The following is a 13,708-nucleotide window of genomic DNA, read 5'->3' as shown; positions in this document are numbered from 1 at the left end:
TCAGGTCATTCAAATTGACCAATCAGCATATCCAGATTGTACCACGTGACCTACTTAGTTTTAAAATTTCGAAGTCGGTTAGTTCCGCACGTCTGCCTGAAGACTGTTGTTGTGGTATCGATATTCCGAGGACATTTTTGATAGTTTTCCGACTCACAACGCAAACGACATTAACGGGTAAGTTTAACAGATACTCATAGGGTGTTTTGGAAGTATCTGGAAACGTCAGTCTATGTACGTTTGCAGTTTGGTGGGAAATATTTTGCCCACCGGCTAGCGGCTCGCGCCGTTGGTTTTGAAGGGAAGGGGAGGGGGGCAAGAGATTCAAAACATAATTTTAGTGTGGAGATTTTTGTGTCGTTGATATCCTGTCGGGCCCTTGGAGGTACTTTTAAGTAAGTATGTGGGCTCTTGTGTGTAGAGTTAGAACATTGAGTTCAGGATCAGCGTAATTCCCAATATAATTTACTCTGATGCGGAACGAAAAATTTATGACTTGACTCAACTACCCGACGTTTAACAATAATATTTGCTTGTTTAATGCAACGGCAGTTTATATCGATTTGTACATCACATAAAGGTGACTCAGACTCAGATATAACCAGCTTGTCACACTTGCTGTAGGCAACTACTCAACAGAAGTGAGTCTAACTGCAACCCTATACATGCGATATTTGAGAACGCTTTTATATTCATGTAACGTTATGTATACAATTCTATTTACCAATTTTAGTATTGTCAAAAAGCTTATTTTATGCACAATTTATGCTCCGATTGAAGAACTTAGCAAATAGTAATGTTATGAGGACAAAATTGTAGAACAATGAATGGCTTTTTTGTGTTCATGACATACTTCAAAGCCCCAAGGGAATACATTTGTACTGATGGATAGTAATGTCAAATCTGTGTAGTAATATCATCAGATTACATTTGCTAACATCTACAAGCTTAGCAACAGCATGGAACTTTGAAAGTTCATCTGTGTTGGCATGCAACATTATCATGGTAAAAACTATTTTCTGGCACAAAGAGGATTGGACAAGAATTTGTGACCAGTATCAACTAATCATTAATCAAGTATACTATGTGCAGTGCAAGGGCTGCGAATCTTTGCCTGGTTAATACAGTTAAGTACAGGTCCAAAATACCAGGACATCAATGTAACAGACTTATTTTGGTATTAACCTGCTATTCCTACCACAAAGGTTTAGCACCGGAATAAGGTGAGAACATTTTATGGCTTTGAAATCAGCATTATTATCTTTGATTTGAGATCTTCTGGAAAGCATGGGTTCTTAACATAGATTTCTGAAGTCTAGATAAGCATTTTATTTGAGTCTAGATAAGCATTTTATATCTATCGTGTACACACAATATATATTTTTGAGATCAGGCTGGGGTCTGGTATCCAGGCTAACCTAACTACTACATGTACCGGTATTTGTAGTATTGTACAGTACGTGAAGTCATGTTTAAAGGTGCACAGTCCTACACTACACAATTTGCCTTGCACTGATAGAAATTTTGTCCATGCAGTGGTGTGGTATATATGTTGTTGACTTGACAAATGCAGTTTACTGTTATTGTTACTAAGTGTAACAGGAGTTTCATTTCAAGCCCCCCTCTGTCTGAAGTGATTCTGCACAGTAGTGTCCATTTACCCTGACCCAGTTGACCCAGTGGCCCACTTTGGTTACCATAGGTTGACCTGAAGATGACCATGGTGCATTCTCAGTGCAAAGGCTATCATACTGATGGTTGTTCAATTCTAGTATAATCTAAAGAAGGATCATCCCACAAATACAAAAGAACATTTTCCAACTTTATGATTAGCATCATGTCACTTTGGTGAGCTCTTGCAGATGTACTATATAGTAAATTAGTTTTATCAGATCACATCACAGCTGCAGCAACATATATTGAAATGTTCCATCTGTTAGGACACACAAATTTACTCCCAACATGACATCCAATTCCTCTTGATCTTTACATGTATGTTTTGCCCAGTTTATTTCTGTGATTGTGTCTTACTCAAATTTTTACTCCCATTTAAGAAATAAAATATACCTACCGCTGTCCATAACTTTATTTATCAACATAAATCAAGCACGGATACGGTATGGGTCGCTAGGTTAACAAATTGACGTATGCATATACATTTGATAATGGGCACAAGACTATATTTTTATAGCAGCCACCTGTGAAACCTGAAAGATTTCCCTTTCATATGCAAATTTTGTCCAATCAGGTTGTGATAGCCTCTTTTGTCGTGGACAACAGGAGTGATATAAATACCATCTATCTTCACAAGAGAGGCATCATCACAGTATCACTCATCATCATCACAGTATCACTCATCATCATCACAGTATCACTGACCATCTGTAAATACAGTTAAAAGCAAATTAATTTTTGTTCAACTTCAACAGCCTCTCATTCCGTCATTGTCATGACTTTATGAACAAGAGGACAAGAAGGGCTGACTTGTCAACAACATACTGCTTCGAGTTCAAGAGTAGGGCAATGTAGCTAGGCTACCAAATTATTCATTTTTTTTTTACGTTCAAAGATATCAGCTCTTTAAATGTCTAGTATATACCTTAGAGTTTTCCATCAACATCAAGAGGATATTACTACAAAATATAGCCCTTTCAGAATCAAAGATGAAGTAGGTAAATGGACCAACTTGATTTACAATCATTCAAGTTGGAACCACAATGTCTTCTGCTGCTGGTCCTATTTACTGTTCATATCACGTCAGACCCGCCTCATCACTCGTTGAAGGTTAATTACAGTTCAGAGTGACTCAGTCTGAGCCAAGTTCAACATTCATCAGATATTTCTGTATGGCCATGAAGGTCTGCTATGTATGTAATGTATGTTTTAGAAAAATACTACAAAATTTGTTTTCTTCTTATACACTTGCATTTTGTTACATTTTGCATAATTTCATACCTTATGTTGGGCCATATCCTGTGATAGGATTATAGTAGGATTATGTATTTTGTTCCCTCATGATTTGCATAGCTGTCAGACAGCATAATGTAGACATGTATACATATGGGGTATGCTGTACAGGGACCAATCTTTTATTTAAATGATATGTCCCGCACTTCTGTATTCAGACTGCGTCATCCTTTTTGTGATGAGGGTGTTTCAGACACTTACCAAGGGTTCCAGGCAAATATGCAGGTATACGAATAGCAGAATACCATCAATACATGTTTAATTCTTTTACGAGAATCGCACCATACCTATTGATGAGAGGGAATAGTCTTCTCTTACACGAAAGATGTGATTTGACCATTATGTGGATCATAATACTGTTTCACGTCCTTACTAGTAGCCACTGTGATGTAAGTAATGATGTGACATATATGGAGTGACTAACTCCTGACTGCTACATGCTGCAGCTGGAATGTTAGAATAAGTGAGTAGTCACTCTTGGGATTCAGCATGTGTTTTTGATTTGGAATGCTCCAGAGAAAGGGCACCTGTCTCTGGTGCATGTCATGGGTTGGGACAATACAGTATGTGTTTTATAGGGGTGAGGGGGTTTGTATGCTCTCAGCATTTATAATGGTGCTGTTGGTTTTTCACCCATCTGCACTGCCCTTACATCAATTTTTATATGCGTGATGTCTTGTCCGTATGTATGTGTATTTTTTCAAGTGTGAAGTGAACTGTATAAGTCTATTTTGAGTAGGGCCATCTCCAGCTGTATTTTTTTCCGCCAATGTCTGTATGTTAGCCCATGTTGTTAAATTTTACTGTAAGTAATTTAAAGCTCATGACAGATGCTCAGATTTTTCAGACCAATAGTGAAATTTTTTTCCATCCCGACAAGCAAGTTTCAGCTCTGGCACACACAGATGGACAGGTCCTGGAGACGGTCCTTGTTTTGGGTCAGACCAAGGAGGTTATTATAAACTCCTTGGTCAGACCAAATTGTTTCCTTCATCCCTTTGGAGAAGAGGTTGTGACATCATGACCCAGACCTGATATTTGTCAATTACTGACACATTTTTTCATGGCATGGGGCTGTCATATGAATTCTGGTCACAGTCACCAAATACAGCATACATACACAAGGGACTTTCCAATAACAGGTCTGGTGTGATTACTTCCTCAGTGGGAATACTGATGACTGCCTGTAATGCTTGTTTGAACATTACAACACTGACAGCAGCTGGATTTGAATACAAATGACTCATTCAAGTTCAGAAGGAATGTGTAGAAAATCTACAATGTTAAGATTTCATGTTTTTCTATACTAGTATATAAGTTTGACTTGTTTTGTCCTTGTTTCACAGTGATACTATTGAGAAATTGCAATCATGGCAGACGATGAGAGTGAATGGAGGAAGCTGCCCACAGATGACAAGTGTGTACACAAAGTAAGGATGAATTCATTTGTCTACATTAACAAGTAATATAATGGACACATATGTTACATTTAGCTATAGCTGTGTTGTAGTTCAGCCTTTGTAGCAGAAGATGCACTTGAAATTTCTATTGTCAGTGATATCCTTTTCTCGCCCTTTTGCAGGTATGGAAGGCACGTTTGGCAGGGTACGAAGAGGCCACCAAACTCTTCCAAAAGCAGACAAACGAGAAATCACCAGAGTTCTCCAAATATCTAGGTGAGACCTTCTCTCAGCATACAGGTCATGTGAGTTGACGTAGGATTCAGTGTATGATTATTGATGTTGTTACAGTTTGTATAAAAGTATATGTTTACTCCCCAACTAGTTGGGAAAAGTCAACTAAGCATACAGATAAAGAAGCAAACTGTTTTTTTTTAATACATGTACATCTATAGTTTCTAATAACACGAGCAATGTTTTATTTTGTTCCAGGTTTGTTGAAAAAGTTTGTGACAGACAACAATGCAATCGCCCAGGAAAAAGGCCTGGAGGCTGTGCTAGCTTTTGTAGAGAATGCTGCGGATGCAAAGAAGTAAGAATTATGATCATCTAAAGTTAGATCTGTCAAGATGTTTGATTAGGCATTAGACTTACTTGTAATGGTGCAAGTTTGCAAGTAAATTGCACATTGAATTATATGAATATTAATGTCATATTGTCAGATTGATGCTTACTGGCAATTTGCCACCTATATTTATCACTAATTTTCTCCTAGCTTACTGTTAAATTATGTTTGATCGTAGGACGGCAGGAGAAGTCATCCCTGGCATTGTGACCAAGGTCCTGAATGCACGACCTAAGACAAAGGAAAAGGGAATGGAGATCTGCATGATGTATATAGAGATAGAGAGACAAGACATAGTCCAGGTGGGCAGATTTCTCTTGATAAGATTATGAAAATATTTCACTGAGCATTTAAATCTTGTCAACTAAAGCAAATTAGAATAATCAATGGTCTTTAACCTACTCAGTTCTTTTACTACGGTTTTACTGAAGTGACAGTCATGTTTTAGTCATCAATTATTAAGCTTTGTTTCATGTAGTGTTAACTGTGATAATTGTCACACAGGAAGAGATCATGAAGGGGTTTACCAACAAGCAACCCAAGGTGGTAGCAGCCTGCATTCAAGTTCTTACAGAGGGTCTAAGGTAAGAGAAGAGATACTGTGTGCAGGTTTCTTGAGATTGCTTATGATAGTAGCATCCAGATTTATGAAACATTAAGAACATAAATCCTTTTTCTTTAGAATTGTCCTGTTTCATTTGGGACCCTTGAGTAGCTAAATAAAAGAGAAACTTCTTTAGATAAACCATAGCTGTTGTTAATGTTTATTCTAGATGCTTTGGAAACAAAATCCTGCCCATCAAACCTGTGGTGAAAACCCTGCCCCCATTACTGGAGCACAAGGACAAAACTGTGCGAGAGGAGGCCAAACAGCTGAGTCTGGAGATCTACAGATGGATCGGTCCAGCCTTTGTTACTGCTCTGCAGGGAGTCAAGCCTGTAGTGGTACGTGCCAAGTTAAGCCATGGTTGTACTTGTAGTATTTCATTTGCTTCTCACACATTTTCTGTAAAGATCATAGCTTGTAAATTAGTCCATGTCAGAATTATCTTACAACATCATGTAAGACACTAGTGGGATGAGAACCATGAATGCAAAGAAGAGATTGTGGAGAAAGGGGCAAATGTGAATGTATACAATCTACTTGCCATGACCACGTTTCTGCTACATGTCATTACAACTTTGTTTTGATAACAGATGAAGGAGCTGGAAGAGGAGTGGGAGAAGCTGCCCAAGAAGCCTGCTCGCCAGACTAGGTTCCTGCGCTCCCAACAGGACCTGAGGGCCAAGATGGAGGCTGAGGAAGATGGGGAGGAGGAGGAGGATGAAGGTTGGCTCCATCTTTGGGACTCAAGTCACATTCATATATATTATATAGTTCAAAGAGGAAAATGATGTGGTGTTTTAAACTGGTTAAAACGTAGTTCCTTAGAAAGCAAAACAGTCCCATATTTGCTCAGGAAATGTCATGAAAATATTTTTTGATTTTATGTTTTAAGATTTAATTTTTCAACCTCTGACAACAGCCAGGCCTATAGCATGTTGTGATCATGACTGCTAATAGGGTTTCTTCCAATGAAGAATTCTCAGTGGAAAGTAGTACTTACTCAGTAAGTTACTGTAAATGCAGAAACTTTCGCGGTGGTTTTTGCAGCGGCTGCTTCACCGCGAATTTAAAACAACCGCAAACATCTTTTCATGGCAGTGAGAGACTTCAGTGCATGGTGCTACCGCGAAATTAAAACCACCACGAAAGGTCCATTTTCCCGCTACCGCAAAATTAAATCCCCCGAACTTTAATGCATTTACAGTATTTGCAGTTTTGCTACCATACATTGCTGATGTTTTGGTGTTGTTGTGTATTCCAGGTGGAGATGATGACAGTGAGGCACAGGCTGAAATTGACCCCTACGAACTCTTAGATCCAGTAGAAATCCTGTCCAAGGTTCCTAAGGACTTTCAGGAGAGTATGGTCAGTCACAGCAATTTATTCTGCTTTATCATATAATAGTAGGATAATGTTATAAGTCAATATGGTATATTTGCTGTAATACTTTGGAATGATCTTCCATGATGTTGAAAAATATGATCTTAATATGTTCAATTAGTATATTACAAATTACACTTTTAATGGATGACTGTGTACTAAGTGCATTGCATGACATTTTTTTCTGTTTTTGTTTTCCAGGAGAGCAAAAAGTGGCAGATCCGTAAGGAGGCTCTTGATGCCCTCCATAAGCTGTGTCAGAACCCCAAACTGGAGGCTGGGGACTACGGAGACATTGTCAGGATTCTCATTAAGGTTTGTCCATATGCTATGACTGCACAGTACAACAAAGTCCTTAAGATAGCAAAATAAGAAGTTTTAGGGAAAAACTAGCTGTAGTTTTAGCCGATATCTAGATCATGCCTAGTTACAAAAGGCACGTTATGGCTATGAACAATATTTTGTTTTCAGTTTTTATAGCAGTATGTTCCTGAGTTTCATTTACTGGCACTACCTGCCAAATAGTCAAACTTGTACAAGTCACCATGACTATTTAAGGACCACATGGCCAATGTGATTTTCCCTTGGATAATTTTTTCCATTTACACAAGTATTAAGAAACCAGTCTGTAGTGATAACCATTCCATGCAGACCAGGTTTTATCAGTCCTCTGAGTGGTCTTCTCCACACAGTAGGTGTCACGTAGTAAAAGTTTATAACCTTTTGACTTTTCCCTCACAGACTGTAGGTAAAGACTCCAATGTGATGTTGGTGACTGTAGCGGGAAACTGTATGACAGGACTCGCCAACGGTCTGCGTAAGAAGTTCTCGCCGTACGCTGTGCAGTGTATAAAGGTCATCCTGGAGAAGTTTAAAGAGAAGAAGGTCAACGTGGTGACATCCCTGAGAGAAGCCATTGATGCTATCTTTCTCACTGTAAGTCAAGCTGTTCTTATCAAATCATGGTAGTTTAGAGCAATGTATTTTGATAAATAGTAGAGCAACCTTTTTTCAGTGAGCTATACCTTATCATCATCATAAACTGTTCCTTACATAATGTAAATTTGATTACTGTTGTCCAAGGTCTGTGTCTTGAACAGAAGTTTGCTTCTTGGAATGAACAAAAATTTCACCTTATCCATCCAAAAATCTCAACTTCACAACATGAAACTGATAGAAAACTCTCTTTGTAATGACAGATTTGACATCAAGAATAACCAGCATTGTGTGCTTTTCACATAGCTTTATGGGCACATCTCTGCAACACTTCAAAGATCAGTTTCCTGATGTATAGACTGAATCAATGCACAATGCTACAAAGTTTGTGTCTCAGTCACCTGTCAACAAGACTGCCTCTCATGAATTTATGGTCTCATGACGATCACTTGATTTCTGACAAATTTTTATCCCAAAGACGACTCTCCAAGCTTTCTCAGAGGATTACCTGGCAGCATTGGATAACAAGAACCCGTCCATCAAGGCAGAGACGGCCCTGTTCCTGACCCGCTGTCTGAAGAGAAGCACCCCGGCTCAGGTGCCCAAGGCCATCCTCAAACCCATGTGTGCAAGTCTGGTCACTGTAAGTAACCCAGAGATTTACTTCTCATTTATATAGTTTATATGTACTGCTGTACTATTGTACAGAATCTTATCGTGTCCAGTGTTTGATACTAATGTTATTTCTTTCCAGAGCCCAGTTATTAGATTTTAGAGTTCAGCTTCTTTTCAATTCCTTTGATGTAATCTAATGATTTCATTTGAATCCCTGATGAAGCCTTTTTGCCCCTCTGTTATACAGAGAACAGGTGACACTGCCCCAGATGTGCGTGAGGCAGCGTTTGAAGCCATCGGGACCGCCATGCGGCTGGTGGGAGAGAAACCCATCGCACAATTCCTGGCAGAACTGGACCAGATCAAGATGGGGAAGGTATAAATGGAAGGCTGCTTACAGTCTTTTCTACATGCTTAGAAATACAAAGAAGGCTCTAAAATTTTCTCTAGCAGCTTTTCTGGTACTGTCCAGCATTTTAAGTAATTGAGTTGTTCAAAAAGCTTTGCGGATAAACTTATGCTAAGCAGTTTCTTAAACATGTTTTCTTGCCCCATGAAGATCAAAGACTACAGTGAAAAGGCAGAGATTATAGGAGGAGGGAAGAAGCCAAAACCTAAGGAGCCTGCCGCAGCTAAAGAAGCCCCCAAGAAGTCTGGAGGACCCCCAAGTGCCTGGAGGAAGGGGGCACCTGGTGGGCCGCCGAAGGTACAGCAGTTGTCATGATGATTTTTGTGTTTGCCAGCTAAATGATGATTATGTGATTTTTTAAGATGATGTCTGGCATTGCTGTGATTTCTTTTGTCAAGAAATCTATTGTTATTATTTATCAGACCTCATATACAGTTAAAATTGGTGAAAATTTCTAAAGATTTTGCTATTCACCTTATTCCCCCAGGCTGCAGCCTCCCAGAGGCCTTCCACGGCTCCTGCCAAATCCAAGGGTGGAGCTGGCAAGGGCAAGGGGAAGAAAGGAGCGACGTCTTCTGTTTCAGACAAACCTGAGTTCCAGGAGACTGCCTTGTCTGTAAGTGCAATTCTAGATTTCATTTTAGGTGTTTATGAAAATGTATATTAACATTGTGTTGAAAATTACACTGCTATTGAAAATAAAACAAGGAAACAACTTGAGACCAAATAGTTGTATGTTTAGCCAGTACAAGACAGCACACCCAGTAAAATTTGAGTCAAATAGATGGTTTGGAGATTCAAACTATGCCACCATCATGAGTGTTAACCACACAACACAACCCTGTACAAGATTTTTGATTAGCCAAATATGCATACAGCACAATAATTACTGATCTGTAATTTTTCCCAGGACGAGGAGGTTGCAGAGAAAGCAGGTGAGCTATTCTCTGCAGAGACTCTCAAACAGCTGGAGAGTGCCAACTGGAAGGAGCGGCTGGCAGGGATGGAAGACTTTGCACAGGTGAGAGGGTCTGGATTTCTGGATAGGATGGACATTTGAAACATTAGTGATTAATTCAACATATAGCTAATGTAAGTATTGGGTGTAACAAAAAAAGTAACAAAAGACTCCTTATATTTATTAACACCAAAGAAGTATTCAGAAATAATGCAAAATTTCTATTCCTGGGTGCATTTCTTGTTTACACAAAAGTGCTGTGATTTGGGCCTGGCATTGAAGTGTATGTTAAAGCATAAAAAGCTCCACCTATTGATGTTTGATAGAAGTGCATGCACTTGTGTTCTCACAGGCTGTAAAGACCATGGAGCCAAAGACCCTCCCCTGCCAAGTCATCATCAAAACCATTGCCAAGAAGGGATGGAAGGAGAGCAACTTCCAGGTAAGAGATTGTAGATACATTGTAGTTTCATTGTTAGGCTTTAAAGAATCCATAAGGATGAACAAAAATTGTATAAGCTAAAATGTTGTTTAAACCTTGCATGTTGTTATATGTATCATTTGTCTTGTTTTAAAAGTCATGAACAAACTCTCCTCCTCAGGTACTGATTGCCAAGTTCCAGCTGGTGAAGTATGTTGTGGAGAACGGGAAGATTTCTCACGGCGTGGCCAAGGTGTGTCTGACGGGGCTGGTGGAGAAGGTGGGAGACATCAAGGCCGGGACGGTCGCCAAGGAGGCGCTGACAGCGCTCGCCGAGGCCACGGCGCTGGACTATGTCAGCCAAGGGGTAAGGAGTGTGCAGTTACACAACTGTTTAGTCAGTAGAGTTTATAGTATAGTATAACTGAATAGTTTTGTTATGTCAAATGCCATGAAATGGAAACAAATTTGATGATCATGGAAAACCATTCTGAATGGAAAAAATAATTGAAAACAAGGCAAAAATGTATTACGAATGAACTAGTCTTGATTTTTTATAAGTGACTTTGTTACTATACTAAGTACATAGTCAAACATTAGTAAGAAGTTATTCATAATGTTTGCACACTGTTTCTTCATGTTAAAATGACAATTGTATTTCTCACCATACAGGGAGTAGAGATGGTTTTCAAGCAGAAGAACCCAAAGAACCAGGCTGAGACCCTCAACTGGCTGAACCAGGCTATCAAGGACTTTGGTTTGAAGTAAGCGTGGAAATGTACACATGGCTATTGTTTGAATCAGACACACATGGCCATTGTTTGAATCAGACACACAATGTAATTTTTCTTGTTGCTAAAGTCATGAATCATATTTATGTATAAGATGTTAAAGTCATGTAATTGTGTCAGCAAACTTATGTGAAGAATGTTGTAGTATGTAAATGTATTTTTCTTTGTTGCAGGGTTTCTGTAAAGCCATTTATCCAACATCTGAAGACAGCCCTAGCTGCAACCAATCCTGTAAGTTTTCTTGAAATGTTATGAGAAGTGCTGTTTCTTTTTTTAAGGACATAAATAGGTATAGTCTTTTTGATAGATTGATGAATAGATAATGTTTTTTTTCCAAGTTTCAGTCCCACATATCACCCACTATATTATATAGAATACAAAACCAATTCATTATCAGCCAGCATTTTGTAACATTTTGTTGAGGTCTAGATAGACCACATTACTCTAGATAGACCACATTACACATGTTAGATAGGAAAAAGTGTATGTTTTGTCTTCAACTACAAATATGCTCCATTTGTGCAGGCCATTCGCACAGCAGGCATCAACCTGATCGGAGTGCTGTCCATGTACATGGGTGCACAGCTCCGCATCTTTTTTGAGGACGAGAAACCCGCTCTTCTACAGCAGATCGATGCTGAGATTGAAAAGGTGGGCCTTCATCTAAGCAGATGTATGCATTGTATGCAGAGCTCGAGGTGTTTGGTTTGCAAATGTTTGGTATTCAACTTTCTCCTCGCTGCCTTTGTTTTCAAAAGCAGTAGAAAATTAACTCGCAACATGGTGAACAACAAGTCTGTCTTTTACCCCCCTTAGATGTCAGGAGAGAAGCCCCCCGCCCCCACCAGGGGGTTGCGGAAGAAGTCAGAGGGGGAGGAAGGCGGGGATGAAGAGGGGGAGGAGGAGGAGGATCAGGCTGCTGCCATCAACATAGAGGACCTGGTACCCAGGACAGATGTGAGGTGGGCTGGACATGTCTCATGGTTACACAACATAACTTCTCTGCTTGTTCTTGCTACAGTGTCCCCTTATTGTGTACACATTGCATTGTCCTTGGTATGCCAAATCTCTGAATGTTGTGATGCTTGGACTCATTTTCATATTGGTGTTCACATTTACAGTGGCTTGTAAGATTGAGATCGATGGTTGATTCTTGTTCCACTTGTAACAGGCTGCTTATGCAATATCTATATTTAGGTGCAGAAGCTGCATCTGAAAATGGGAACGTGCACCGTTGAAACTTTGTAACACTTTATGCAGTGCTTGATGATTGCGTCTATACGTATATTGCACAAATTCATGCATTGCTATGTCTTTAGCAGGGCTTCTAATGCAACTGGAAGTTGTTGCAATTAGATAAGCACTGCATGTAACTAACTACACCTGGGTGCTGTAGGTTGACAATACCAGTAATGATATAACACGCTTTTCATTCATTTTCCTTTATATATCAATGACAATGCTATATCAATGTTGCTGCAGTGACTCGCTGTAACTTGCAATCAGCTTCATGTGATACACCATAGACGACTGGTGCTTTCCAACTTGTAGCAATCAGAATCTGCTCCAGGAATACATTGTGTCTCCTAAATCCTCAGTACTCTGCTGATGATTTGGACATTGACCATGAAACACAGAAACAGTATGTCCATGTTCTTTTGTACGACAATCTGGTCCATTTTTCCTTGCTGAAATTAAGCAAGTTCCATCAAAGCACAATGTGTTCTCATCCTTGTACCCTTACCATGTCATGCCCAGATCTACTGGGAACAATGATTGTGGAGCTGTCCATTCAGATACTCCCCCCTACTGTTCCCTGCCACCTCCACCAGTCGTTTGTGTGTGAGGACTAATACTAATGTTGCCTCTCCACGTAGCTTGCGTATGGCGCGCTCGGGCTCCTTCGTGTAAGTTGGTATCATGTCAAACCTGTGCACGTGTGGTGTGCATTCTCTTCTCTCCCCATGTCACCAGTCACCCATCTTCTTTCCTCATGTAGCTTTAGAATCCGAGTGATGCTGTCCCATACATGTTGTCATCACTCTCCCGTACTAAGATCACCTAGTTGGCGTTAGCATATGTGGTTGTATCATACTATCAGTATGTGGCCCATCAGTTTAACCCACATCAACTAGAAGTACTGCACATACATTTGTATCCCTAGCTGTGTCTCAAGTTTGAAGTAAGTTGTGTAAGCAACTTCTGTTAAAAGGAAATTTGGAAGCATTGTAGTTTCCAGATGTGGGGAAAAAGGGCTTTTATCATGAAAGTTGTATGTTCAGGTAGAGAATAGAAATAAAACAACTTCTGCTTCTCTCCTCACAGTTCTTACCATTGAAATTTGAAGAGCTGTTCCTAAGTCCAGATAGAAAGTAGAGAGAAGGGGGTACCTTATTTTCAGTACCATCTGCGTTCAAATATCCATGTTCTCCTGTGACTTTGTGATCTTAGTTACCACTTCATCACTTGTATATAATGTCCTGTACTGTACTGTACATAACCCACCCTTTATATAGCCTGGGTGCCAGCCTTTTTGGCTGTAGTTTGCTTTCTCTAGTCCCTTTCCATGAAGGGTCTAAGAATGCATATTGAAGCTAAA

General features: G+C 39.6%; 1 protein-coding gene across 6 annotated transcripts in view; it reads left to right on the top strand.

Annotated features, from left to right (window-relative positions):
- The first annotated feature begins 6 nt into the window (after window positions 1-6).
- Window positions 7-13,708, top strand: part of LOC118413895 (cytoskeleton-associated protein 5-like) — a 28,529-nt gene continuing 14,827 nt past the window's right edge. For all 6 annotated transcript variants that reach the window (XM_035817505.1, XM_035817500.1, XM_035817504.1 and 3 more), the window contains exons 1-22: window positions 7-177; window positions 4,314-4,397; window positions 4,550-4,643; window positions 4,860-4,959; window positions 5,171-5,294; window positions 5,497-5,576; window positions 5,766-5,937; window positions 6,190-6,322; window positions 6,861-6,964; window positions 7,181-7,294; window positions 7,721-7,915; window positions 8,394-8,558; window positions 8,778-8,906; window positions 9,090-9,236; window positions 9,427-9,555; window positions 9,850-9,960; window positions 10,250-10,339; window positions 10,500-10,685; window positions 10,991-11,082; window positions 11,283-11,340; window positions 11,635-11,760; window positions 11,926-12,071. In XM_035817505.1, coding sequence (XP_035673398.1) covers window positions 4,338-4,397; window positions 4,550-4,643; window positions 4,860-4,959; window positions 5,171-5,294; window positions 5,497-5,576; window positions 5,766-5,937; window positions 6,190-6,322; window positions 6,861-6,964; window positions 7,181-7,294; window positions 7,721-7,915; window positions 8,394-8,558; window positions 8,778-8,906; window positions 9,090-9,236; window positions 9,427-9,555; window positions 9,850-9,960; window positions 10,250-10,339; window positions 10,500-10,685; window positions 10,991-11,082; window positions 11,283-11,340; window positions 11,635-11,760; window positions 11,926-12,071 — 2,555 coding nt within the window. In that variant the 5' untranslated portion in view covers window positions 7-177; window positions 4,314-4,337. The remainder of the gene's footprint in view (window positions 178-4,313; window positions 4,398-4,549; window positions 4,644-4,859; window positions 4,960-5,170; window positions 5,295-5,496; window positions 5,577-5,765; window positions 5,938-6,189; window positions 6,323-6,860; window positions 6,965-7,180; window positions 7,295-7,720; window positions 7,916-8,393; window positions 8,559-8,777; window positions 8,907-9,089; window positions 9,237-9,426; window positions 9,556-9,849; window positions 9,961-10,249; window positions 10,340-10,499; window positions 10,686-10,990; window positions 11,083-11,282; window positions 11,341-11,634; window positions 11,761-11,925; window positions 12,072-13,708) is intronic.

Source organism: Branchiostoma floridae, chromosome 4, assembly GCF_000003815.2.
Source record: "Branchiostoma floridae strain S238N-H82 chromosome 4, Bfl_VNyyK, whole genome shotgun sequence".
Taxonomy (NCBI): domain Eukaryota; kingdom Metazoa; phylum Chordata; class Leptocardii; order Amphioxiformes; family Branchiostomatidae; genus Branchiostoma; species Branchiostoma floridae.
This window is presented reverse-complemented; position numbering and strand designations above follow the sequence as displayed.